General features: G+C 39.7%; 1 protein-coding gene across 2 annotated transcripts; it reads right to left on the bottom strand.

The window, feature by feature from the left end:
* Positions 1–528: 528 nt before the first annotated feature.
* Positions 529–23,662, bottom strand: LOC146649473 (phosphatidylinositol 3-kinase regulatory subunit gamma-like). Of its 2 annotated transcripts, none has more exons than XM_085387298.1 (9): positions 23,129–23,662; positions 14,342–14,477; positions 13,163–13,261; positions 10,607–10,787; positions 10,003–10,128; positions 9,563–9,882; positions 8,935–9,009; positions 8,629–8,799; positions 529–7,935 (listed from the first exon to the last, which is right to left on the bottom strand). In XM_085387298.1, exons 1-9 carry the CDS (start codon positions 23,241–23,243, stop codon positions 7,737–7,739), a joined length of 1,422 nt encoding a protein of 473 aa, XP_085243424.1. In that variant the 5' UTR covers positions 23,244–23,662; the 3' UTR covers positions 529–7,736. The 2 variants fall into 2 exon arrangements, with proteins under 2 accessions (XP_085243424.1, XP_085243425.1); XM_085387299.1 differs by lacking the exon at positions 23,129–23,662 and adding an exon at positions 19,946–20,116.
* Between the last annotated feature and the right edge of the window lie 1,032 nt (positions 23,663–24,694).

The raw sequence follows: 24,694 nt of genomic DNA, 5'->3' as shown, positions 1-24,694 counted from the left end.
CACTTGGGAGTAGCAACTTGTCCCCGACCCAGAGTGGGCACTCCACCCTTTTCCGGCTGAGACTTTGAGGTGCTGATTCTCATTCCTGCCACTTCACACTTGACTGTAAACTGTTCCAGTGCGAACTGGATGCCATGACCTGATGAAGCCAATATGAACTGTTAGGCAACCCGGCTCGGGTGGCTGCGGTATCATCTGGATGATATATTAGGAAAGGTGTCTCCGTCTTAATTACTTAAAACAACTTTTACAGAGGTAGCTATTATTGAGTAAGGGTTGCAAATCCATGACTAGCAATGACACTGGCCGCATTGCACGTGTTATGTGCAAGGGTCAAACTGAACTATGGCATGTAGTGATCACACTAATCAAATGAATTTTGGGGTATGCGCAGGCACATTACAAACCACCTAGTGAGAGTACACCCTGAGATGGAAGCATTTACAAAAAAGACAATCACATATTTGTAAGTGAACAAAATATTTCCTTTATTCTGCAAGAGAATCAAATATGTTGTAACTCCACTGATAATCATACGTGGGTTTTGCTCATAAAACAAACGGCTCATAAACAACTCAACAAACTCTTCCAACGGACACAAGAAAGTAGTGTAATGGTGAAGGACCAAAAACCATTTCAAAGAGAATACCAAGAGAAGCCAAAAGCAGGTATGGCTGAGGGTAACGCTGAGAAAGAGACCAGCTTGAGTCAACCGAAAATACTGAATGGGAGAGATTTCATTCAGTCAAGGTACAAGTTTGTGGTTCTCTGATGTTATGTAAATCAGCACTTTGTCATTTTTTCTTTTATTGTTTATTGTGCAAAATTCTTATGAATGACACATACTGGATGTTTTAAATCTTTGATCATTTATTGTAAAAGAACACTGGGCTATAGTTAATGCCGTAATTTGGACTGAAAATACTCAAAGCTTATTATTTATTCATGTGATGTACCAATGGTTGGCATACATTTTTGGTTCTCTTTCTCAGTTTTGTTATACCATTAAACAACCAACACAAAAGGACTATAACTTGTTACAGCTGTAAGCAGTGATGTTAAATTTGCTATATTAAATTCAGATCTCAATACACCATAAACAGACAAATAACATTCGATTTTAAAGACATCTTTTTAAACCATTTTTCTTTTACACACAAGAGAAAACAGTCAATAGTACCAAATATGCATGCTGGATCTGTACGTATGCCAAAAAGGGGTAAAAGGCATAGAAGGGAGGAGGGGATGTTGTATAACCTTTTTTGAAAACTGATTTTTTTTAAAGTTTTTTTTCAAGTTTTTTTTTTTCTTTTTAAAGAAACTGATACTCCCCAAAGCTGTGCTGGGCGCTGTGATCAGATAAGCATTCGTCAGAAGACAACACAACTCCTCTGTAAGAACAAAACATATTAAAACCTGGCTGCAAATAAAACTTTGCAGAACTGCTTAAGGATGAGTAGTAGCAGTACTAGTGGTATTAATAATAGTAGTAGAGGAATAATAGACAGTTGCTATTTTAACAGTCCTGCAATGATAGTGAGTATAAACACTCAGAAAAAGGTAACAGTGGAGTTATTGTTCCTTTTTGTTACTGAGCCTGCACCTTTGTTAGAATCAAAATGTACCTTCCTTTTCTGAGAGGTGATCTTAAAATCTGTTCCCTGGAGTTGTATAAGTTGATGCTGAGTTTTCTGAAGTAAACTCAACCAAACAGTCATTAAAAGTAAACTTGACAATATTTGGTTTGTCCCATTAACCCTCATAACTGATGTCACTGTAACCCCAGGTGTACAGAAAGGCCTGTATTTTGGGTCTGTAACTGCACAAATACATTTCCTTCCATCGTGAACCCCTGACTGACAAAAAAGGGAATATTGCATGTAATTGTTTAGTGATACAAAAAGTGAGAACAATCCTGTAGAAATAATTTAATTATTTGTGATGTTTTAAAAAAAAAAGACATCTGGACGGTGGCCAGGGGAGGGGTTATAGCGAGACAAGACATCCCACTCTTAAGTTAAGTCAAATGCTTGTAGTGCTAAAAAGTAAATTTCATGAGTTCGGTCTTTTTGGGATCAATTTCTTGTGTTCCATTAGGAACATTTGTTCTGGATTTCTGCAGGACACTTTCCAAATAAAGAAAGAAAAAAAACTTCAAACAAGACTGAACTTCATAAACTGGCAAACACAGATTACAATAATTTTGATTCATTTACAATCGGAAGATCAATGAACATGGACTAAAGATGGATCTTTCCTGATATGCCACAAAAACAAACAAACAAACAAAAAGACACGTTTCGACTCACAAGAACTGAACTGATGGACAATCCAACAATCTCACCAAGCAGTATGGGATGGTCATTCACACTATGATTTTATTTTGTGAGTCGTGATACCATCATTTCAATGGACGTAAAAAATTGTTTCTATTACTGAAACATTCATTTTCCAATCATCAACAAACATCAAGAACTTAAATCTTTGGCGTTAATGTGTTTTGAAGGGTGGGGGGGGGAATGGTCAAACGGCAACTAAAACAACCCTTCAAACTGTAACTCCTTTAAGCTCTATATACATATAAAGATATATCATATATATGACAGCTCTGTAAATGTGACTCTGGATGCATACGCAGACATCACCAGTAAATGTGTGCAATTTCAGTCAAGCCCTATGTGACAATCGAAACACATCTGAGAAAAGTTTCAAATGGCACCTTCTTCCCTCCCAAAGTAGCTCTACATTTGCCTGTAACAAATACTGTACATACACTACAAACCTCATCCCTGCTCACCAGAAAACAAAAGGGAACTATTTGCTTTTTAAATTTTTTCTTTAATAAATGTATCATTTTATATAAAGACATTCAACAGTGAGCAATGCAATACAGTTCAAGTAATAGACTTAGGGATGTTTGAGTTCCCTATGCAAAACACAAAAGTCTGGTAACAGGGAAAAAAACTAAAGAAACAAAAACCTAGACCGTATGTTGACTGAGGGGAAAGAAAGACCATGACATCCATTTGGTGACGATGCTGCATCTAATTATGGGAACCGATGACGTACAAGACTGTTAAAGGTAGGACATTTTAAAAAGTCAATGTCATGGGCCTACATTAATTGATGAGTGACTGAAGTATCCATGCACAAAAACCCTGATTTAACCTGATTTTTTCCCCTCAAAACGCTGGCTTTGTTGTGTGGTAGCTTCTACGGTAAACTTGGAAAAAAGACCTGAGGGTTAATGACCAGAAACTATGATCAAAAAAGTCGTCCGAATTAAATGGGCCTGCATTCCCGATAGCACCTTGAGAGTTAGCAATAGTATGTGTTGATTTTAGATAAACGTGACTGAGGTGCTTCGGATTAAAAAAACACACTGGACCAACCTCGCTGTACATTCAAGATTATACTGACAAACCCCATGAAAAAGCAAAGATAACCTGTGACTTAATCCAAGAAAGCAAAGCTCTGAGGCCGTGTCCAGTTCAGAGGCTCATTTGAAAAAGGGAAGGCTAAACCTGCACCTCTGCAAAAAAGCATTTGCAGATGATTCACCACAGTGTCATTGTAAATTCTCACAATATGGCCATAATAAGATTAGAAAATTAGCTTGTGTATACTTACGGACAGTAAACAAAAACACTGATACCAAACAAAAACAATAAGATGCAAAAAAAAAAAAAAAAAAAAAAAAAATCTAAAATCTCATTAAATTGATACAGTTGCAAAACTGCAAAATACATAGTTTGCAATAGAACTGGAAGCCCAACAATCCAAAGATCTACAGAAACGCACATATAAGCCTGAGAAACTCCTTCCCACTGCAGCAGTGTCTTAAAACTTGTATATTACAAGAAGCCCCTGAAACAGGACACAGCTAATCTCCCTAAATTCTTCATGCTGCAAAAGTTACGTTGGGTTTCTACTTATGGCTGCTATTCTTAACTGAACTGGAAAACTCGGGCTGATAGATCAAGTAAATTTGGCACCAATTTTTTGAAGTGGTCTGTCAGACATGACATACGATTTAGCAGTTGAGCCAGTTTTTGTGTAACTTTTGAGCTACACTTCTACAGGTCTAGAGAAGTGAGTTCTATATACACTTCCATTTTATTCTATTAGGACTACTTGTGAATTTGTGTGGAAACTAAACAGACTTGCAGTCTTAAGAGATTTACTGAAGCAGGTTTACACCTTCTTGATAAGCCTTAGAACAGGTCAATTTAGATTTAATACTGCCACACCGATTCATCCTGTAGTTTACAAAGAAGAAAGAGAAACTTTCACTACCCATGGCTTTCAGCTCCACAAACCTCACTTCTCCCAGTTCATCTACCTATTGTCAGCAGACTAGTGGGCTGTAATGGAGGGAGGGTTATGGTAGATAACAGTGAGCAGACTCCAATAGGTTGTAGAAGACATAGAGATGACTGGAGATAAACACACAGTGGGCACAAACAAGGCTTTATGATTTCTTCACAATGATTCCTTTGCACTTTCCAAACAATAGCACTCTTTCTAAAACTGGACACTTTCTCTCTGTGCGTTTGTGGCCAAGCTTATCAAAACTGGGAAAATCTTAAAGATGACAATAAGAGAGAGGGGTGCTTTATCTAACTTTTTTTTTTTATTATTAGATGCTCTTTCCAGTTTAAAAAAAAAGGCTAATGCCTAACCAGTGTGATTAGTTTTAAGACGAGGATTAGAGTGAGTTGAGAATCACATCTCTGCTTTTTCTTAAGCATTCTCATAACCTTTGATTTCATTACGACCTTTTAAAAGCTCCATATTATCAGTCAGGCAGCGATAAGTCAACTTGATCACTATGAGAAGATGCTTTACTGTGCTGTGTATTCATTTTCTGGGGGGAATAGAATCTAACTTGGTCGTGTATTGTAGCTCTCAGTGTTTGAAGATATTTTTCTTTTTATCGAGTCGTTGACAGAAAATGGATCCACTGGTTAGAAAGTCACGCAGAGAGCATGTCGTTTGGGTTCAAATAAAAGCCAAACACTATCAGCAATCAGACAGAAAGGGAATTTCACTCCAACAGCTTAACTGTGATTATCTCCAACTTTAGTGCATCTCACACTAACTGCTGAACTACATTAAACACAAAGCTAGATTGCACGTTCTTTCAAGTTTTCAGATTTTCTTCTAAAGCCTGTATCTTCAGCTCAGGACATGGACTTTGTGTGCCTGTGCTCCTTATACATAAACATTTAGTAAAAGCTTATTTTTTCTGAAGGCGTTCAAACAAAAACACCCCAGTTTTTCAGCCTGCAGTCACATTGCATTAGCTCTTTTCTTTGTTTAAACCACACATAAAATGGGTTTCGGCTTTTATGGCAACATTTTTCACCAAGCTTAGCCTTTCAAAGGCTGGAAAAGGAACCCTTTACCAGTTTACCTTAATGTGCCTTATGTTTTCTTCAGACCAAATTCAAAGTGAAATTTTCACGTCCCAATTATATAGAAAGATAAAATCGAAGAAGCAAATTGGCACAAATTTATGACAGGTAATGCAAATGAAATCATTTTTGCATAGGGTAAATTCACACTAATGTGCTGTGGATTTAGTGTCACCATTATCACAGTTTGTAAGCAGCTAGGCCAGATGATTTCGGTTAACCTTTATACTGATGCATGAAAAAAAAAAAGAAAGAGCTTGGAGGAAACTAAGCAAAAATGTTCCCATTAATTTCAGCTGTCAGTTTGTCTCAGGAGGAGAAAGAAATTTTGGGGGTTTTGAAATTAGCCAAAAGATGCCATGTAGCTTTAGCTGCTAATTACACCTCCTTTGACTCATCCACTTTGGCATACACAGCCAAAATTTTGTAAGCGCTGAGATTACAAATGGAGCTTGTTTGAGTGCTTTGAAGGTTGTGGGGTTCATGTACCCTTTGGTTTATAAAAAAAAAAAAAAAAAGAAGTATATTTGTCGCTAAAGCACACGGCCTGAAACTCATTTTTATGTGTGGCCTTAAACACATCATTGCTTATCTTCACCCATTTGCATTCACCAAAGATGGGAAAATTAAATAAAGAAAGAAAAACCCAACAGATGCTTTATCCTCCCCCTTCACACCAACTTTGGTCTCTGGTTGTGATTTGTTACCATTTACACATACTGTGGTGTGAAAAAGTATTCTTCCCATTCCTGATTTTTTTCTTCTTTCAAAAACACATTTGTCACGCTTTCATGTTTCAGAGCCTCGAGTTTTAATCTTAGATAAGGACAGCCTGAGGAAATACAAAATGCAGGTTCTAAAATATTTCAATTTTTAAGGACAAAAAGCAGCTATCCAAACCTTCCTGGCCTGGATCGTGCCCATAGATGCCATTTTTGCCCTGTCTTATTGGTGAATCATGCATGCTGACCTGAACTGAGGCAAGTGACGTCTGTAGTTGTTTACATGCAGTTCTTTTATGAACCCCTGAATAAGTCGTTGATGTGCTCTTGGAGTAATTTTGGCAGGATGGCTACTCATGAGAAGGTTCACTATTCCAACCTTTCACCATGGTTCGCTGGATTCCCATAGAAATATCTTTGTAGCCCTTTCCAGACAGACAGACGTCAATGACTTTGTTTTTCATCTGTTCAAGTTTCTTTAGATTGTAGCATGAAGTTTCGCTTTTATTTTTTCTAATATACTTTAATTCACAACTTCCATATCTGGCAGTAAACTCATGAATTATCAAGGGTGGAGGGCAATTCCTTTTCTCTTTTACATAGAGACGTGTAGGTTATAATTGTTTTTTTCCTTTAATAAATGAACTTCATTTTGCACTTACTTGGATATTTAGTAATATTTGTTTGATAATCTGAAACATTTAAGTGTGACGTGTGACATGTTGTGTCCCCCCCAAGAAAAAGGGTGGTACAAATACTTTTTCACAGGACTATAATAAAAAGCAATGTTAAAAAAAACAATAATAAAAACAAAATAATTAGTTTATACAAGCAAGGCTTCAGTCTTTGAGACAAAAAACAAAAAACTTCTGTGTCACTTGTGCACCTCCCTCCCCCCAGATCCCTCAGCAGCAGCAGTCTACTCTCTCTATAGCACCTAGTGCTTTGTCTTTTATGCTACATCGTTTTATATTTTTGTATGGCGAGGGACAGAGAACAGACACTTGACATCATTTCAAAGTAAGTGAAAACAAAAAGGAAACTTCTTTTTAAAAAAAAAAAAAAAAAAAAAAAAAAAAAAAAATCTCCAAAAATATATTTCAAAGTTACACCATCTGATGAAAAGAAAAGGGAGGAAAAAATGATGGGAACACAGAAAAAGTCTGATGGGAATGTTTTGTTGTCATTCTTGTACTTTAGAGTTTCTGGTATAAAGTCTGAGCTGGAGTTTAGGTAGCAGCGGGATCAACCTGAAACTCTGACGTCTCCTACTCCATTTCCTTCCTTCGGTCACTTTTGTTTTCACATTCACAAACATTTAAAACTTCCTTGTGCAAATCAAGCAGTCTTTAGAAAGAATGCCCTCCAAAATTGTTCTTGTAAAAATATATAACTCCAAGGTGGCTGATGTGTGTGTTGCAGCAAATGTTAAAATTGTATCGATGTTCATCAGGTCTGGACACAGGGTTGTTTTGTAATTCAACCAATACCACCACCACCCATTAAGCTTCATAACACCCCCTTTTCTCCTTTATCCTGAAGACGGTAAAATGTGTTGTCCTTCTGGGGGTAGTTGTTTAGCATCGTTGGTTGGGGTTCATCTTCGTCCAGAGGGCATCTGTGCGTAGACAGGGTAGGCAAGGCGCACATTGAGTGAGTCATTGTGCTGCACCAGGGAAGTCTGGTGGTAGTGGAGCACCAGGTCCTTCAGGCTGCTGTAGAGGTTGTATGGCTCAGCAAAGCCAAAGCCACGTGGTGTACTGTAGATGACACAGTGCTTCACCTCCCCTTCCACACTTAGGAGACACACAGGAGAGGTACTTTAGTTAAGACTGTTTTAAGGTTAAAAATTTGTCATTCAATGCTTTCTTTCTGCATTTCCAGTTTCTTCCAGCTAGCTTTGTTCTACTACTAAAGTAAACTCTACGCGGCACACTTTGCCCATAGTACCAATGGGGGTCAAGACATATCACAATGTATATCATGTATCGCAATATAGCTAAAAAATATTGTGCATTACATTTTCCTCATATCGCCCACCTCTACCACAGTTTTGTGTCCAAAAATGTTTTTTCGGTTCCCTCAAACGCACACTGTGAATCACAGTGTGCTGCAGACTTAAAAAAGCCCTACCATCATCTTCAATAAAATAATCAGCTTCTTTTCTGAAGCTTTCAAATATTTCGTGGCTTAAAGATGTACTGCAAAAGCATGGTGCTATTGAAAAGCCTGAGAGTAAATACAATTAAAAGTTGTAGCTTTTTTGTAACTTCGATTCTATTTTAACAACTTTTTATGTATATAATACAAATGCCTAATGTTGTTGTTGGCACTGGTGTTCGTCTCAATGTGCAATATTTTGAAAGGTGTCCCAACATTTTGTCCTTGTGTACAAACAAGGAGGACAAAAATGTCACTCTTGACTTCATAAAGTATGGGTATGTAAAGTAAGACGCACATCACTTCAGTCATGTGTTGCATGTACTCACACTACAGAGCAGGCATAGCACCCTTTTTTGCTGCTTTCTCGGATAAGAAAAGCTCCATCTGGCTTCCCCAGGAGCAGCTCCTCTGCCTGTGTCCTGTTCAGATCCCCCACAAACCAGTTCTTCTCATCATAGTGAGGCAAGTTCTCATCTTCCTCACTCACAAAGTAACCTCTGCAACCACATACATATGCAATACATTGAGAAATTGCACCAAAGAAATAATATATTCTGCTCTTTAAATTAACAGTTGCTCTAAGTAAGTAAAGTAACAGTGTTTGGGTTGCAGCAAAGCAAGTAGAGACTCACTCGTCTGTGTTCTCATTCTTGATTCCCAGCCAATCATTAATTCGTTTCTGACGAACTCCTTTATGATTGAGCCAGCTAAAGAGAAGTAGAGAGAGAGAGAAGCATTGTTACTGCTAGGAATCGGTTTGAAACTTTGAAATTTGTTTATGTTAGAGTGAACCGGCACAAGACTGAAATTGGCAAATGTCCTCACAGAATAATTTGGGATGTTCTGCTGAGAAACTGCTTAACTTGTTCCTGGAAATAAAGCAGGCGCTCTGATATCGAGTTGAACTGGACCTTCCCTAAACTAAAGCAAGTTTCTGATTGAGCCACTTGATGTGCTTTTGGCTCTAGAACTATGATGAGTCAGATTTTCTTTGATGTCCATATGACAATCAATAAAAAAAACAATTATTTCATCGGAAATGATTCCACTGATGTTTGAGTTTTTTTGACCACATCTAATAACTCCCCATTTGACTTTCAAGTGTGTGTAGCTACCCCACAGATGTACAGCATGAACAATATAAACACATGAAAACAGGATCCTGTTCCAGGTCAGTAGGTTTTTAATGCTGACCTGCTTTGACCTGCTTTCTGTACTAATGCCATTGCTCATGTTTTTCTCTCGTCTTTGTATGCTTACACTAGATACTGATCCCTGATTTTGCGGAGCTGTATGAGATCAGGCTTTAGGCTGTTCATCTTTTTGTCTGTCTCCCGGTTGTCCATGGCTTGCGTCTTTAGGTCCTGCTCCAGCCGCACCTTGCTGTCGTGGATCTCTCCGAGGCGAGATTTAAGCTTTTCATAGTTCATCATGATGCGCTCAATCTCTTTATCATTGCTCTCACGCCTAAAACGCTCAATGTAGTCCTTGCTGTAGCGCTCCTGCGTGTGGCATTGCTCCTCGAAAATCTTGATGGTTTCATTGAAGGCTTCAATAGCTGTTCGCTTCATCTGGATCTCCTGCAGGACAAGATGAATAGTTGACACACAAAAAAAGCCCCAAAAAACAAACAAACAAACAAACAAAAAACAGACATGCAAAAAAAGCAATGCATTTGTTAGACTAGAGTATGAATATACCTGTGATGTCTTGGTATACTCTTCATATAGTCTGTCATATTCTTTGCTTTTCTCCTGGTACTGATTGTGGTATTCCTGCAACTTCTTCCCCACTGCATCGATGTTGTCCTCCTTCACCAGCTGGTCCTGAGAGTCAGTCGGAGAAAGGAGCATTAGAGACAGAGTGACTTTCAGAAACTGACAAGGAAAAAGCTGGAGAGTAAAATCAAAAGCCATTTGTAATAAAAGGCCAAAAGGAAAAACAAAAATGCACGCACACACACTTATTCCCATTACCCCCGTTCTCCTTACTGAGGGTGACTCCTGAACAGGCTCGTTAATAAACCACCCACAATGCCCCAGGTGTAAGCCCAGGTGGGCATTCTGGCTAATCTTGCATAGTTCTGAGTAATGACTGGCTAAACCTGCCCTTTCATCACTGGTGCGTGCAATTGAGTATGTCATAGGAGCCGGCCGAAAGGGCAACATTTCAGCGTGCAGGTATCATGTAGCTGCTGCTGCAGTTTAAAGTGGAAACACTAAGAGCAAGTCATTGGGTATAGAGGGAAGATTGTTGGTGGTGTTCAAGAGGATACTGTTTAAAGATTATGAGGAGGGAGTTTACCTGCTGGAAGCGGGAGATGGGGTACATGAGCTTGACATCTAGCTTGGTGTTGTATTGAGCCAGTGACTCATGTCTGTAATGGCTGATGAGCTCCACCACTGAGCTGAAAGTCAGGGGGTCAGAGAAGCCGTACTTCCCATCTCTGTGGTAGATCTTTATCAGCTTGTTATTGCCCCCTTTCCTGAATAACAGAATAACAAACAAAGGCTTAAAGAGACAGGCAATGCATTCTAAAACAGACAGGTTGTCAATTTATATACACGCCTTCAAACATTTGAAGATGTGGCGTACAAATATTTATACACCATAGCTTCTATAACACCTGGGCATGGTATGACTCCAAGGCGGGATCTTTGGTTTTTCCTGACCTGCCCGTGTCAGGTTAATGAAGAAGAAGAGGAAAAAAAAAAAAAAAAAAAAAAAAATCACATCTTAGCCACCAAACACTCTTTGCTAAACTATGCATCAGAGAATGGCTTCATATTTCCTGCCACCCTGCCCCTAACAAAAAAACCCCAAACAAAAACAAACAAACAAACAAACAAAAAAAAAAACCACACTTCAGAAGAGTCCATTTTAGAACTCTTATTATTGACCATTACCCTGAAATGTTAAAGTTCAGCTGATGGTAAAAGCAGAAAGAAGGTGGAACTGAAACACAAGGCTAAAATATGTCACCAGGTTTGAAAAGAAATAATCAAACAAAGTCTAAACAGAGAATTATACTAAATAATTCAAGTTAAAAATGTATTTCCTAAACAAACATACTTATCCTATGCTAGTGTAATGAATTGTTCTGCTGTCAGTTGACATCATTAATAGGTTTTATTCATTTCTGTCTGAAAGTCAAAAGATGAACTAGTTATTAAGATTACATTCAGTCCGAGTTATCAAGGGACACACAGTGAAACAAAACAAAACAAAAAATACACAGAGGTAGAAGAGAATTCGTTTTAAGCATGTATTCTATTCCATCAAAACACACATCAGAGCTCAGTGGGGGGAAAAAAAAATTACGCTAATTTCTATTCTGTTATAGGCTGGGTAATCTGCTGGGAACAAAAGGATACCATGCACTTTGATGAAAATGAAAATTCTCAGCTTTCAGAGGATGAAAGTAACAAAATAACGCAGTCAGCTTTTTTGCAGCAACTAAAAATGATACCCAGTTTTTATGGCTTCCACGTGCTTGTATGCATGCCTGATAACATCAGGGCATGCTCCGAAATGAGTTGACAGATGGTGTTGGATGGGAACTCTCCTCCTAGATCTGGAGCAGGGCATCATTAAGCTCCTGGACAGTCTGAGGTGCAACCCAGCCACGCTGGATTTAGGTCAGGCTAGCATGACTATGGCATCAATTCCTTCATCCTATAAAATGACTTCAGGTGGCTACTGTTGTGGTTTCGTCCTATATAACTAAAACTGAATTGAATGATATCCTTCAGGAATTGCCACCAAGCTCTTGCCACATGAGGCTGGGTGTTGTCCAGCACCAGGAGGGTCCCAGGACCCACTGCACCAGCACAGGGTCCTGGGGGCTTGGACAAGCGGTCCGAGGATTTCATCCTGATGCCAAACGGCACTCAGTGTGCTGTTGCCCACCCAGTGAAGGTCTGTCAATCTCTCCTTAGGTTTGGCTCTTCAGACCATCACTGACCCACCACTAAACTAGTCATGCTGATGTTACAGTCACTCAGGGTGAACCTGCTCTTATCTATGAAAAGCCCAGCTCAGACTCCACAGTGCCAAGCAGTGAAGTCCATTTCTGATTGTTTGGCCAGAGACATTCACACTAATGTCCTCCATGCTCTTAAGATGTTGGGAGAGGCCGCAAACCTAGCAATTGTACACAATGATGTGTCATCCTGGAGGAGTTGGACTCTAACCCTAACCCTCTATAGGGGACTTGGTATCATCTCGTGCTACCAGTAGTCACACTGACACTAGCCAAACAAAAACAATGATTAGAAAAGATGAGGTGGGAAAATATGCCTATAAAACCATTCTTCCTTTTTGGGCATTTCCTCATTGTTGCCTCTCTAGTGCCCCTGTAGTTAATTTCATTCAAATCAACGCAGCTGAAATTGACAAACAACCCCCTCTGCTACTTAAATGACCAAATCAATTTCCCAGAAGCTTAACTGCCTTGACCTTATACTCTGATTAAAGAGTGTTCCTTTCATTTTTTGAACAGTGTATGACCAACCCCCCCCACAAAAAAAACCCAAACCTAAAATTGTCCACTATTACTATGCAATGCTAAAAAACAACAAAAAACAAAATAATAATAACATCAGCATGCTCCGACTATGGCAATACAAGTTTAAAATATGTCCAGAAGGCAGGCAACGCTCTATTATTCTTTATTATCTACAAAGCACTTATAGGAACCATCTCAAGTCTACATTCTTGCAGTTAACTAAAGGATAACAGCATTAAAGTGGATCAGAAGTGCTGGACTACTCTCAAGTTTGTAGAAATCCTTGTGTGGTTTAAAACACATCATTCAGATGCTCTGATATAGACATAAACGTCTGTGTGCAGTGGCCTTACCTTAGCGTTAGCGTGTAGTCGCCTTGCATCTTAGTAGACGCGTCCCGAACCAGGAAAGTCCCATCAGGCATGTCTCTGAGCTTATCATTCACCTCCTCCCTGAAGACAAAATAGAAAAGAGAAACAGAGGAAGGAAAAAAAGGGTGTTTGACTTGGTTGAGTGATCCATGCACAGATGGTGTTCATTTGGAAAAGTCTGCCTTCAATCATCAGTGGCAGGCGAGTAGAACTTTCTTTATAACCACACACCTCAAAGTAAACAATCCGTCAATTAGCAGTGCAGGGAGGGGTGATCCTAGCCAGCAGTGTCTCAGCTGAGGATAAGTACGTGAGTGGCAGACTGACTGTCTGCACTGTAGGTGTGGTTATCACTGTTTGTGGAACAGCTAACCTGCACTTAAAGTAAAGCAGTGACCTTAACAGTAAAGACAATTTACTGAGCTGAGAAATAAACTTGTCAGTTATCTCTGGAGGTTAGAGTATATCGAAGTTTCAAAATATATTGACATACAAAACAAACTAACAAGCAAACCAAAGAAACATAGAATTACACTATATAGTTTACTAATATGATGGTGTATAACATAAAGCATATAAAAAAAACTACTCTATCCTGCAGTCTTTAACTGCTGGAGCCCTACCCCTACTGTCGCTATAGACTTTAAGCTCACTGTCAAAGTTCTCCTGCAGCATAGATGGACAGACAGTGCTGTGATATCTAACAAAGAATAATAACCTGATACTCTGAGTTAAGATTCAATTGATGCTAAACAACATGCTAAACAGGAAATGCTAATTTCAAAGCCACCAGACAACAATGACAAATATAATATTTACCCTAATGAATAATAAGTGTTACTGGTCATTTTGAGACTCTTTAACATGTTGGTAGCTTAGAACCACACAAACATCAATGTCAGACAACTGACCAACTATAACTCCTATTATTTTGTGGTCTGACAACAGGTAAAGCACTGATAATACCCATATTTGCTTTTTTAAGATGTCTAAAATGTGCTGACCATGTCTGCACATAGAACACGCCTTTAGTTTCTGTCAGTGCAGGTCTTGTGTTGCTGGGGGAGGGGCCAAGCCTCCCACATCTGCATTTCATGTAACCTAACAATGTCACTGTTAAGCTCTCACTGATTTTTCTGTCAGTAACACAGTGTTTGCTACCTGGATATGTCACCCCAGTACCATTCGGCCTCTTGTAAGGAGCCTCCCGCTCCTCCATCCTTGGCGACATTGCTGCTGCCCCCTGCCATTGCGACCGAGGAGGGTTGCTGAGGCTTGGTTGGCTTTGGAGGAAGGGCTAGGAAAAAAAACAAAACAAACAAGTATTACAATTACTGTGTGTATAACAGTTCATATGTACATGATATTTGCATACAGTATAACTTGCCCTCAGCCCTGCAGCAAAGTTCAACCATCAGTCTACAGCTGCAGACAGAGTGTTGATCACTTTATCATTTAGAAATACTACTTTGCACAACCATACACAAAAATGTATGGTACCTCGCAGCCTCCTAGGCTACGTTCACACTGCAGGTGAAATCGCATCAAATCCAACTTTTTTTGACCCTATGCGACCCATATCCGATCATGGTATGACAGTGTGAACGGCACAAATCTGATATTTTCAAATCCGATCTGGGTCACTTTCGTATGTGGTACTGGATCCGATACATATCTGATATTTTAGAAAGCGACTGCTGTTTGAACGATCATGTCGCATTAAATCCGTCTTCTATGTCACTGACACAAGACAGATGCCAATTATCAGCGCCGGAGAAGACATCATGAACCCTTCCTGGCCATCCAGTGTAGATGTTAGTGTAACGTTGGAGAAACGTGAACATTTTATTTGTACTGTATAATCTGCAGATTCTGACAGACATTTCCAACTATCCTTTGAAGCACTGCTCCTCTCTTAAACAGCAATAAGGATAATTATTAGGCCATAAGTAAATAACAAAATAACTTTATAACTTAAAGCAAAATTGGGAAACCATCAGTCAAACAATACTGTTTGGTCTGGGTCTAAACAGAGCGCGTTGTGTGTGACGTCTTCTTTTGCGCATGCGGGCCGTTTGAGCGTTCACACTAGAGCGCGTTTACTGTCACATTTTATTTGTAGTGTGAACAAGCAGACAGAAAAATCAGATTTGATCCAAAAATCGGAATTGAGCATTAAGACCTGCAGTGTGAACGTAGCCCTAGTAGACACACCTATTGTATCAATTTCAAAATCTGACATCACTGTGTTCGAGTTATTGCATTCATAAGATTTTCCAAAAACTTGACCTGTGAGATTCAAAATCAGCTGATATTTGTAGAAGATCCACCAATGGTATCAATTTGAAATTCCTACATCTCCACGTTCAAAAGTCACCAGATTCGCATTGAATTTTTGATTAAATCCTTAATATGTACACATTCTTTTTATGCAGATGATGCACAGGAACTGTACTCATAACCACACCACATAAACACTGTAGCAGTGCAGCTGGTGACTGTATGGTTATTAATCACAAGTGAAGCGCCCATATATCATAGTAATTATGCCTTATGTCAGAAACCACACACGCAGGTCAACTTTCACGTGAGTGTTCCCGGGGCTCAGCAGGAATGCTGAGGTTTGTTAAATGTGGAAATCCTCATGTTTTCATATCTTCTCCTGTCATTAAATTCATTCTCCTGTTAGGTTTGTAATGGGGAACTCTGGTCCTTCCGCTCGTTTGTTTGTAGCCATTGTCATTGCATCATCAGAGTGTTAAATTTGACTGAGAACTCTAACAGAAACTCTGACTTGCATTCTTCCCATTGTGTTTTGGTTTTCGATGGTTATGAAAATCAAGCTGTATAAACCCATAACTTAAAGGTTTTGCTATAAAAATAGGTTGTTGTCTTGTTATTAAGTGCTTCTTTATAAATGGACCGATTCTTATACATTTTTTACTTTTCTACTTTCCCAGAGCTCTCAAAGCCTTTTATACAACATGTCACAATCACCCATTCACACACATTCATACTCTGATGGATGCATTGGAGACCAACTTGGGGTTAGTGTCTTGCCCAACATATGCAGACTGGGGGAGCCAGGGATCGAATCACCAACCTTTCGATCAGTAGATGGCCTGCTCTACCTCAGGAGCTACAGCCACCCTCATAAATGTTCACTTTTACGTCACTTAAAGAGCTTATTTCAGTTTGAGTAAAACTAACATAACAGGAGTGCCTTTGGTCAACGGGATCAATCTATAATGTTTCACAAGGTTTAGTCATTAAACAAATTTAAGTATCAAATGGAAATACAAACTGAAGAAAAGTCAATATATTTAACTGATTTTGTGAAATACTATGCAGTCTAACAAAAAAATAAACAAAGACTGAATGCATGAAATAAAGGTTAACATTACTGAGTCTGTTTCAACTTCTGCGTTGCAACTTGTGGCGCTAACATGCAACTTCTATGCAAGACTGGGATTCAAATCTATATTTGATTGCTAAGTGTGAAAAAATGTATTATAGAGAAAACATTTCACCTTGCATGTCAAGTCAAGTAAAACAGTATGACAGTCTGCTCACACACTGACCAGTCAGTCAAACGGGATTGATGGTAGTTTCAGAGCTTTTGGTTTTTGAACACTGATGTTATAAACCAGCGCATATTGTAAAGACCTGTTTGGTGCCATGCTGCATGCTAAACAGAGTTAACCTGACTATGACACATAATACGAAAAACAAACAAACACATGCAAAAGTTTGCAAGTATCCAAGCACATCTGGACACAATTTAAGGACCAGCAGTGTAATATCTCTCTCTCGCTCTCAACAGAGTACTGATGTGGGAGGTGTCATTTAAAAACAAAGTAACCTGATGAATGTACTGAAATGGAGTGGGCTCCTCCTGCAGAGTGCTCACGTGCAAGAGTCAGCAGCATTTGGGAACACTGTGGCCTCACAAATTACCACAAGACACGCACGCACAGACAGCAGAAACAGACGCTTGAATGTGAGGAAGGGCTGAATAAAACCTGGACTTCTGTGTGCACGTGCACATCACCACTCACTGTCCGTTGAATGCTAACACTCACAGCAGCAAATAGTTACATTGTTAAGTTATTTCTGTTATTTTTAAGCAATCTATAGTTAAAATGTTTATGCTAAATACTACATAGGTAACTTTTGTCCTTAGGTTCGACTGGTGCTGTGTCACTACTATTCCACAATAAGGTTGCTGCTGGAACATTGCAGGACTACAATCACACTTCAAATTAGGTATTACATCAATGACAGCAGCTCACTGGAAAAGAACCATTGGGTATGTTCTGAATTTACTTGGGCTTATAAATGCTGCAACAATCGTTGTTCAGCATTTTTTCCAATATTATTAGAACTATTGTTCATCACAAATTTTCTTGAAATATTGTGATATACCCTCAAAATGATATCACTCACCACTAGGTTGAGGGTGACTAATGTGTTTAATTCATATCTTCTATGGAAAAACAGAAGACATTTTTCCCAGTGCTATGACGACTTAAACCTACAACATTTGCCCACTGGGGGGAGCAGAGCAAGCAAAATGCACAATAATTGATTTGATGCTAATTACAGACATGCTAGTATATCTAACTGACAAGTACAAAAAAAAAAAAAAGCCACAGCCACCAATGAAACAATGAAAATAATACTTTGGAGTTATATTTTAATTGTCACATGATAGTAGTGAGAATTCACTACAAAGTGTGTGTGTGTGGGGGGGCAAAAGAGGGGAAGTGACAGCTTGTGCTTATCTATGCAAATGCTTGGATGCCAATAAACTAACACACTACATTTCAAAGAACAAAAAAAAAGTAGGAACAGTTTACATCCTACAAACTTTTTCTTCACTCTTTATTGTAAGACCACTTAAATAGAGACTGGTAGCCTCTCTTCCTCTCCTGTTCTTTGTTCCCTTCTCACTGACTATTCAACTCTTCTCCCTCCTCTCTCTCATGTCACCATGGCAGTCGGTTAGTGTTGCCAAAACTGTCGTCCTGCAGCTGCACTGTTCCCCTCAGTCAGCACTTTACAGACTAATGCTACACGTGTGCACTTCCAAGGATAGATGGGGTGGAAATTCATGTTATGTTTACATTGAAAAACACATGCACAAGTGAAATAGATCGCAAAAACAGAAAAAAGTAACTGATTTTAAAAAGCATGAAAATCAGAGTCTATGTGTGCTTGCAGTTGTGGACCACACAGAGGGTAGCGTGTAAAAAGCACAGAAGGATCACCACAGCTGCAGTTAGGCAATCTCATTACCAATAAAATTAGTCTTTTCTTGACTTCATTACGTGTGTCCACTTTTCATATGTTACTTGAACACCTCAAACACTGAAGTTACAATGAGATAATCGAATTTCTGTCTTAATACACCAACTACAAAATGCATTTCTACCAAATTAATGACTAAAACAATTTCTGCACCTTTAAGTCTCTCATTACTCCAATACTGTATCTGGTAGTTTCTTAGGACAATGGACACAACAGAAAATAAGCAGTACACAAGCTCCAGATTGCAAAGTTCTATAAGAAAAATTAAGACCAGAGACCTGTAGAAAATCCAAACCTTCTGACAATGATCAGAATTTGTGGGAAATGTGATCTTATGTCCTAAATAAAGAAGAATTATACTAATCGGAGAACAGTCTTAACCACATGGACATATTTGGAAAACGTTCAAAACTGCAAAAAACACGACTTAAAAAAATATGACCAATATAACAGAAACTGCTGAGCCCTTAGTCACAACTACTGCATAGGTCCCTGAGAGGAAGCCAGAGGGACGGTGAACAAAGGGGACCGTAGGTGCAGCCTCCCCCTCACCAAACAAAGGACCAGTGCTCACACATTCACATATGCACAGACACTTCCATATCAGTTGTCATTGTACATGCTGACAGAAGCCTGCAGCTCTCCTAAACAATAACTGTCAGAGTGGACAGACACATGATAAATTCACTTGAGACAAAGAGAACTCAGAGAACATGGGTCTTGGGGCATGTTCAGGAGTGCACACGCCAGCTGATCAGGGAAACAGGGCAGCAAAATTGAGGTTTGACAGATGTGTACCGACACAGGAATTCATACACGACAATGGAATTAATGCACAGCCTACAGTTAAAAACTCAAAGCAGGAAGCATGAATGTGTTGTTCTGAAGCAATCTGCTTTATTTTCACAGCTCTACATCTGGATGAGGTAAGTGTGAGTGTACGCATCTGTTAGATGAATGGAGTCTTTCAGACTATCTAAAGAGGATCCAGATTTCTGATGTAGTAAAGCTGATTAACATTTAAGTTGACACATTGACAGAAATTTAAATTTGATAAAGCTGTTTCTAAATATTAAAATATTTTAACTTTTTAAAGAACCACAGAAAAAAAATCTGCTTTAAGTGACATTCTGTTGTTGGACTTTCATTTGGACGACTGATTGTGACCCAGTTTTAAAATACAAATGCACACAGAGCAAAATAATGAATGAATGCCAGTGCTCGCTCACATCCTCTGCAAGTTATGGGTGCTGCAGGAGCAATAAAAGAGAAGGAGGAGCTCTGTGTGTAGGGGAAAAGCTGAAAAACACTAAAGAAAGGGCAGCATAAAAATGCAAATCAGTAGACATGGATACAAAGAAAGCTACGGTTACATTTAAAAATGCAAAACTAAGAAGGCTGAAGAGACTAAAAAGTGAAATACATGAAAACAAGAAATCTCATTCCCTCTCTTACCGTTCTCCATCACACTCTCTGTTAGATGCATGTTTCCAGTTCTCTCAGCTGTTTCCCTCCTCCCTTTTTTCTGTCACTCACTCTCCTCTCTTACTTGCACACACTCCCCCTCCTCCCTCCTCTACCACCACCTCCTCCTCCTCCTGTTCTCCTCTCCGTCAGACTGAAGAAAAGAGGGAGCACAGCTCATTCTAAAAGACAGAAGATGCCCCAGCTAATCCCTGCACGGAGGCACGCCCCCTCATCCAATCAGAGGACAGCCCGGAGGGAAGGCGTGTAAAGCTCAAAGAAAGAAAGAAATGAGGGAGGCAGGGAGGAAGGTTGAGTAGGCTTGTGGTAGACCAAGTCCATCACACCACGCAATCACACACACAACAATGCAGCACCTCTAAATCAACAAGTTTCTACTGTGACTGCCAACTGAATTTGTATATTCATTCACTAACCCTAAACTAAGAATAAAAACAAAACTTACCCAACCTTCCAGTAAATTCAAGCCTTGTTGAAAACTGATTCTTGTTCCAGCTTCTCCTACAGGGAAAAGCTGGAACCAGAATGAGCTTCCAGCTTCTCCAACCAGAATTAGTTTCAAAAAAGGCTTAAAATGCAGACAAAACCATAGGTGCTAGACATTCTACATCTCCACACATTCTACTGGGCTATGCCTGGAAAGTTACACTGGTGGAAAATTAGCAGAAGACACCTCTGTCCTATTACAGAACAGGTCCTCATACTGACGTTTAGTTTCATGACAACGCTGCAATTTATTTACTTGAAAAACAATTTTGCATCTTTCCGCTGACTCACATTTCAACACAAAACAAATTAATTTTATTTATACAGCACCAGCTGACAGAAATCTAATTATGCTTTATATGAAGTAAAGAGGCCACAATATCAGAGTGAGAACAACAATCAGACAATCCCCCTATGTGCAGCACTTGGTAAAAGTGGGGAGGAAGAACTTGTTCTTAACACGTGCAAGGAAGCATCCAGACTGCACAAATAAAGAAAAGGAACAATATGAATGAAAAAAATGATTTGTCGTCTTGGCAAAGGGGTCTTTTTCTTTTATTCTGTGTACTCATGAATAAAAACTACGGAGAAGAAAGAGGAGCTGGAATGTATAACACTGCATTGTACTGCAAATGAACCTAGACATGCAAAAAGCACTCTGGTATGGTCCTTTGGCAACAATGTCCCGGTGATTTTCCATTGAAACACGAGACTCATCATTCACCCCACATCCACAGAGTGTCGCTTCACACACACCAAGTTGCCAGTGGATACGGAGGCCTTGCCCTCCCCTGGGGGTGGCAGTGACACTCCACCTGTGCTAATCACACCACAAGTACCACTGTACACACACAGGAATTCACACACTGTAGATATCAGTGAGGTGTTCACATTTCAATTCCAGTGTAATAAACATACACATGTAATGAACATCTGTGGACTTAGAGGTTTAGCTAATGACAGGATGTGCTCATTTGGACAAAAGAGCTGTAAGAATCTGAGTACTGTACAACCTAAAACCAACAGAAACAGCGAAGCTACTCGCATAGGAACAGAGGATTATTTGTCCTCTATAAACACCAAATCAGTCTACAAAAACACTCATATATACACAAATGCTGTTCTGAAGGTTTCACATTGCCAACACAATGTTTGTTATGGTCCAAAACATTCTTGTTCACTACATTTTGTCAGATAGAAACAGTCTGCTGAGCAAAGCAAAAATCTGTTATTTTTTGTGCCATGACAAACCCCTAAAGAAATGGCACTAGGCACGATAAAAGCCGTCCAGTGGCCAGTTAAATGTGTGAATCACCATTAAATGGCCAGAATTTTGCATCTGCATCCCTAATGCACTGAGCAGCAGCAACAAAGGATTACCGACTGCACTTCAAAATACAAGGTCTAAAGAGAAAACGTAGCTGAAACAATACTTTTACCCAGCACAAGCGTAAAATATGTTGCATAGTCAAGCATCCCGTGGTAAAATGGTAGTGAGCTCTAAGCCCAAATACTCTGCAGCATGCTACAGATAGACACAACACGGCACTGTGAGGTTGCTGCGGAGTATAGTGCATCTTAATAGATACATGGAGGGAAAAGAAAGGAGACGGAAAAAACCCCCGAAAGAGCTACAAGGCAATTCAACAGCGCCTCCTGGAAACAACACAACGTCCCACATCTGCGCCATGATCCATTGAGGAGGGGAGAAAAGCAGGGAGGAAGAGGAGCGAGTCGAATGACACTGGCACAATTGCCGAGGAATGAATGAATGAAACTTATTCAATTGTGGGTGACAGTTGGCTAGAAAAGGGCACAAAGACTTCTATATGTATCCAAGTGAAGATCGTTTTTATTCGGAGATATTCAGGACGGTTTTATTCCAGGTTTTATTCATTTTCTTGGTTTCCTGCTTGTCCCATCCCCCATCCCCCCTCTCCCCCTTCCCCGCTCACGGCACAGCTGATTTTGGAATGATTCAGTCGGAATGGTTTAATGCAAACTTCAAGTGCGGAATAATACCAAATCTCGGTATTGTACAACATTTACCCGGTGGTCTCATAAGCCAAATTCTCCAACAGTTAAATTAAAATGGGTTAAGCAGCAGATACAGTCACCTTGGCTCCTATTCTATCATCTCATAGGCCTCTTGCAAAGCCATCAGACGCAGAGAAGAAGTGGGGATGCTTCAGTGTACGGACTACACGGGACTTATTGTCTCCACAGTGAGACTGCAGCTACTGTGTCATCACGCAAATCTGTATCTTAATGTACAAAAGATCAGCTGTGGCGAGTGCACCGGACAGCGAGAAACAAAGAGTCCAAGGCGTTTAAAGCGCTGTCACTGCTGCTGTAAACTGCCATTTTATTTCCTTCGTCCCCGAATTACCTGCTTCTCAGCTACAGACAGCGCTAAGTTTATGTACGCTGTCACAAATGTAGCGAGTGTGCCTAAAACATCACGACTGCCCAGAAGCCCGCGAAGCCCTAATAAAACAAAGCCATAACCGCGTGACCGGTACGAACAGGAGCAAAACGTGAAATCTGAAAGCTTCTCTGCAAATTTCACCAGACACCAAAGCACACAGCTCCTAAACACACATCACTCCAGCTAATTAACTCCAGTCCAACTAACCATTTCCCCGCTATCACCGGCTTGAAGCTTACCTGGTGGTTGGTCCATTTCCAGATAAAATATCAGCTCTGTGGAGTAGGGCATCATCACGTCCCTCCAGTCTCCTTCCTCGCCGGCTTTTTTGGTCGTCCAGACTGTGTTATACATTGCTTTCTTGTAGCTTAACCAGGCAGTCTTTGTATTAGAAAAACGCTATTAAACAAAGTAAAAATGACCGGCGTACTTAAAAAAGAAAAAAAGAAACAATCATCGTGTGCTCCTGTCATATGCCTCCATGTTAATCTATCTGTTTACTTCTAAGTCTTCTATCTGAATTCCTGCTTCAGGATTAAATGAATAGACGAAACGTATACAGCAAGCACCGGGCTGCGACTGCTCCCTCGGACATGTTAATATTGTTAACAACTCGGGGAACTTCATGAAGGCTCCTGTATGTATGTGTGTGCATCTATCTGTCTACATATATATGCACATAAAGACTTCCTTTAAACGGTGGGTAGGTAGATGCCAGCTCTACATACAACCCCCTCTGCCTCTCCTCCGCAGGTGCCACCGTCTCGCTAGTTTCATTTTAAGAAACGCACTGACAGGAGGAGGCTGGCGGAGGCAGAGCCAGACAACGGCTGGGAAAACCCACTCCTACACGACATGCAGGGGAGGACAAAAATATCACCAAATATTCACATAAAACTTAGTGTAAATAAACTGCTCTTTAATGTTACATATAATAATATCCCTCATTTATTCATTGCCATTATCTAATCCATGTAGGAAATCCAATTTTTTATCGTCCCTGCCGATTTGACGAATAATTAATCGTCCCTTTATTACTCGAAGAGTGGTTAGCCCGTTTCTGTCCTCTATACGCCGCTGACAAAGCGCTCTGCGCAAGCTCAGAAGCCGAATTTCAAAGCCAGTAGGAAAATTACCTCAGCCTATGAAGAGCAAGTTACAAATACGGTGGTTTTCCACTAAGTTTCTAACCTTCGCCTGAGTCTGTGTGACTACATGTTACCAGCTTCGGTTGGTACATACAGCACCGACAGCTGTTTGGTATGACATAACATGCTGCATGATAACTACCAGTCAAACCAGGACTGAGAGCCAGTGCTTGCTTTATTAATTTCTGCAAATTAACTAGAAACAGGAAGATTAAATAATGACCTTGGTGAAATATACATATCAAGTAAGTTTTGTTTCTAGTTCATGTTTATAGCATTATGAGGTTAATTCAAACAGGCACCAAATATAAGGACAACCCCCCCAAAACAAATTAAAATCACTTATGCATGGTTTTGGAAATTGTCAGTAGCAGTGTGAATAAGATGGAAATACATTGCAACAGAGATTACAATGTGGGAGATTGTATGTTTGCATAACATACCTAAAGATTATGTATCCACATTAGCAACTATCCTCTTGTAGGATAGGCAACAATGCTTGTCCTCTCCAAAGGTACTAGCTGACTAAGTCCACACATCTTCATAAACTCCTTTAAAGTCTCTTTACACTAGCTTTTTTGAATTTTTGGTAATTCCCTTTCCCAAATAGTGGCAAGTACACCCTTTTTCATCATAAGGGTCTTTTCTGCTGCAGTG

Source organism: Rhamphochromis longiceps, linkage group LG17 (assembly GCF_057381845.1).
Source record: "Rhamphochromis longiceps isolate RC_006_pf linkage group LG17, R_longiceps_female_GT1.1, whole genome shotgun sequence".
Lineage (NCBI taxonomy): Eukaryota > Metazoa > Chordata > Actinopteri > Cichliformes > Cichlidae > Rhamphochromis > Rhamphochromis longiceps.
The sequence above is the reverse complement of the archived record's forward strand: the minus strand, read 5'-3'. Positions and strand labels throughout refer to the sequence as shown.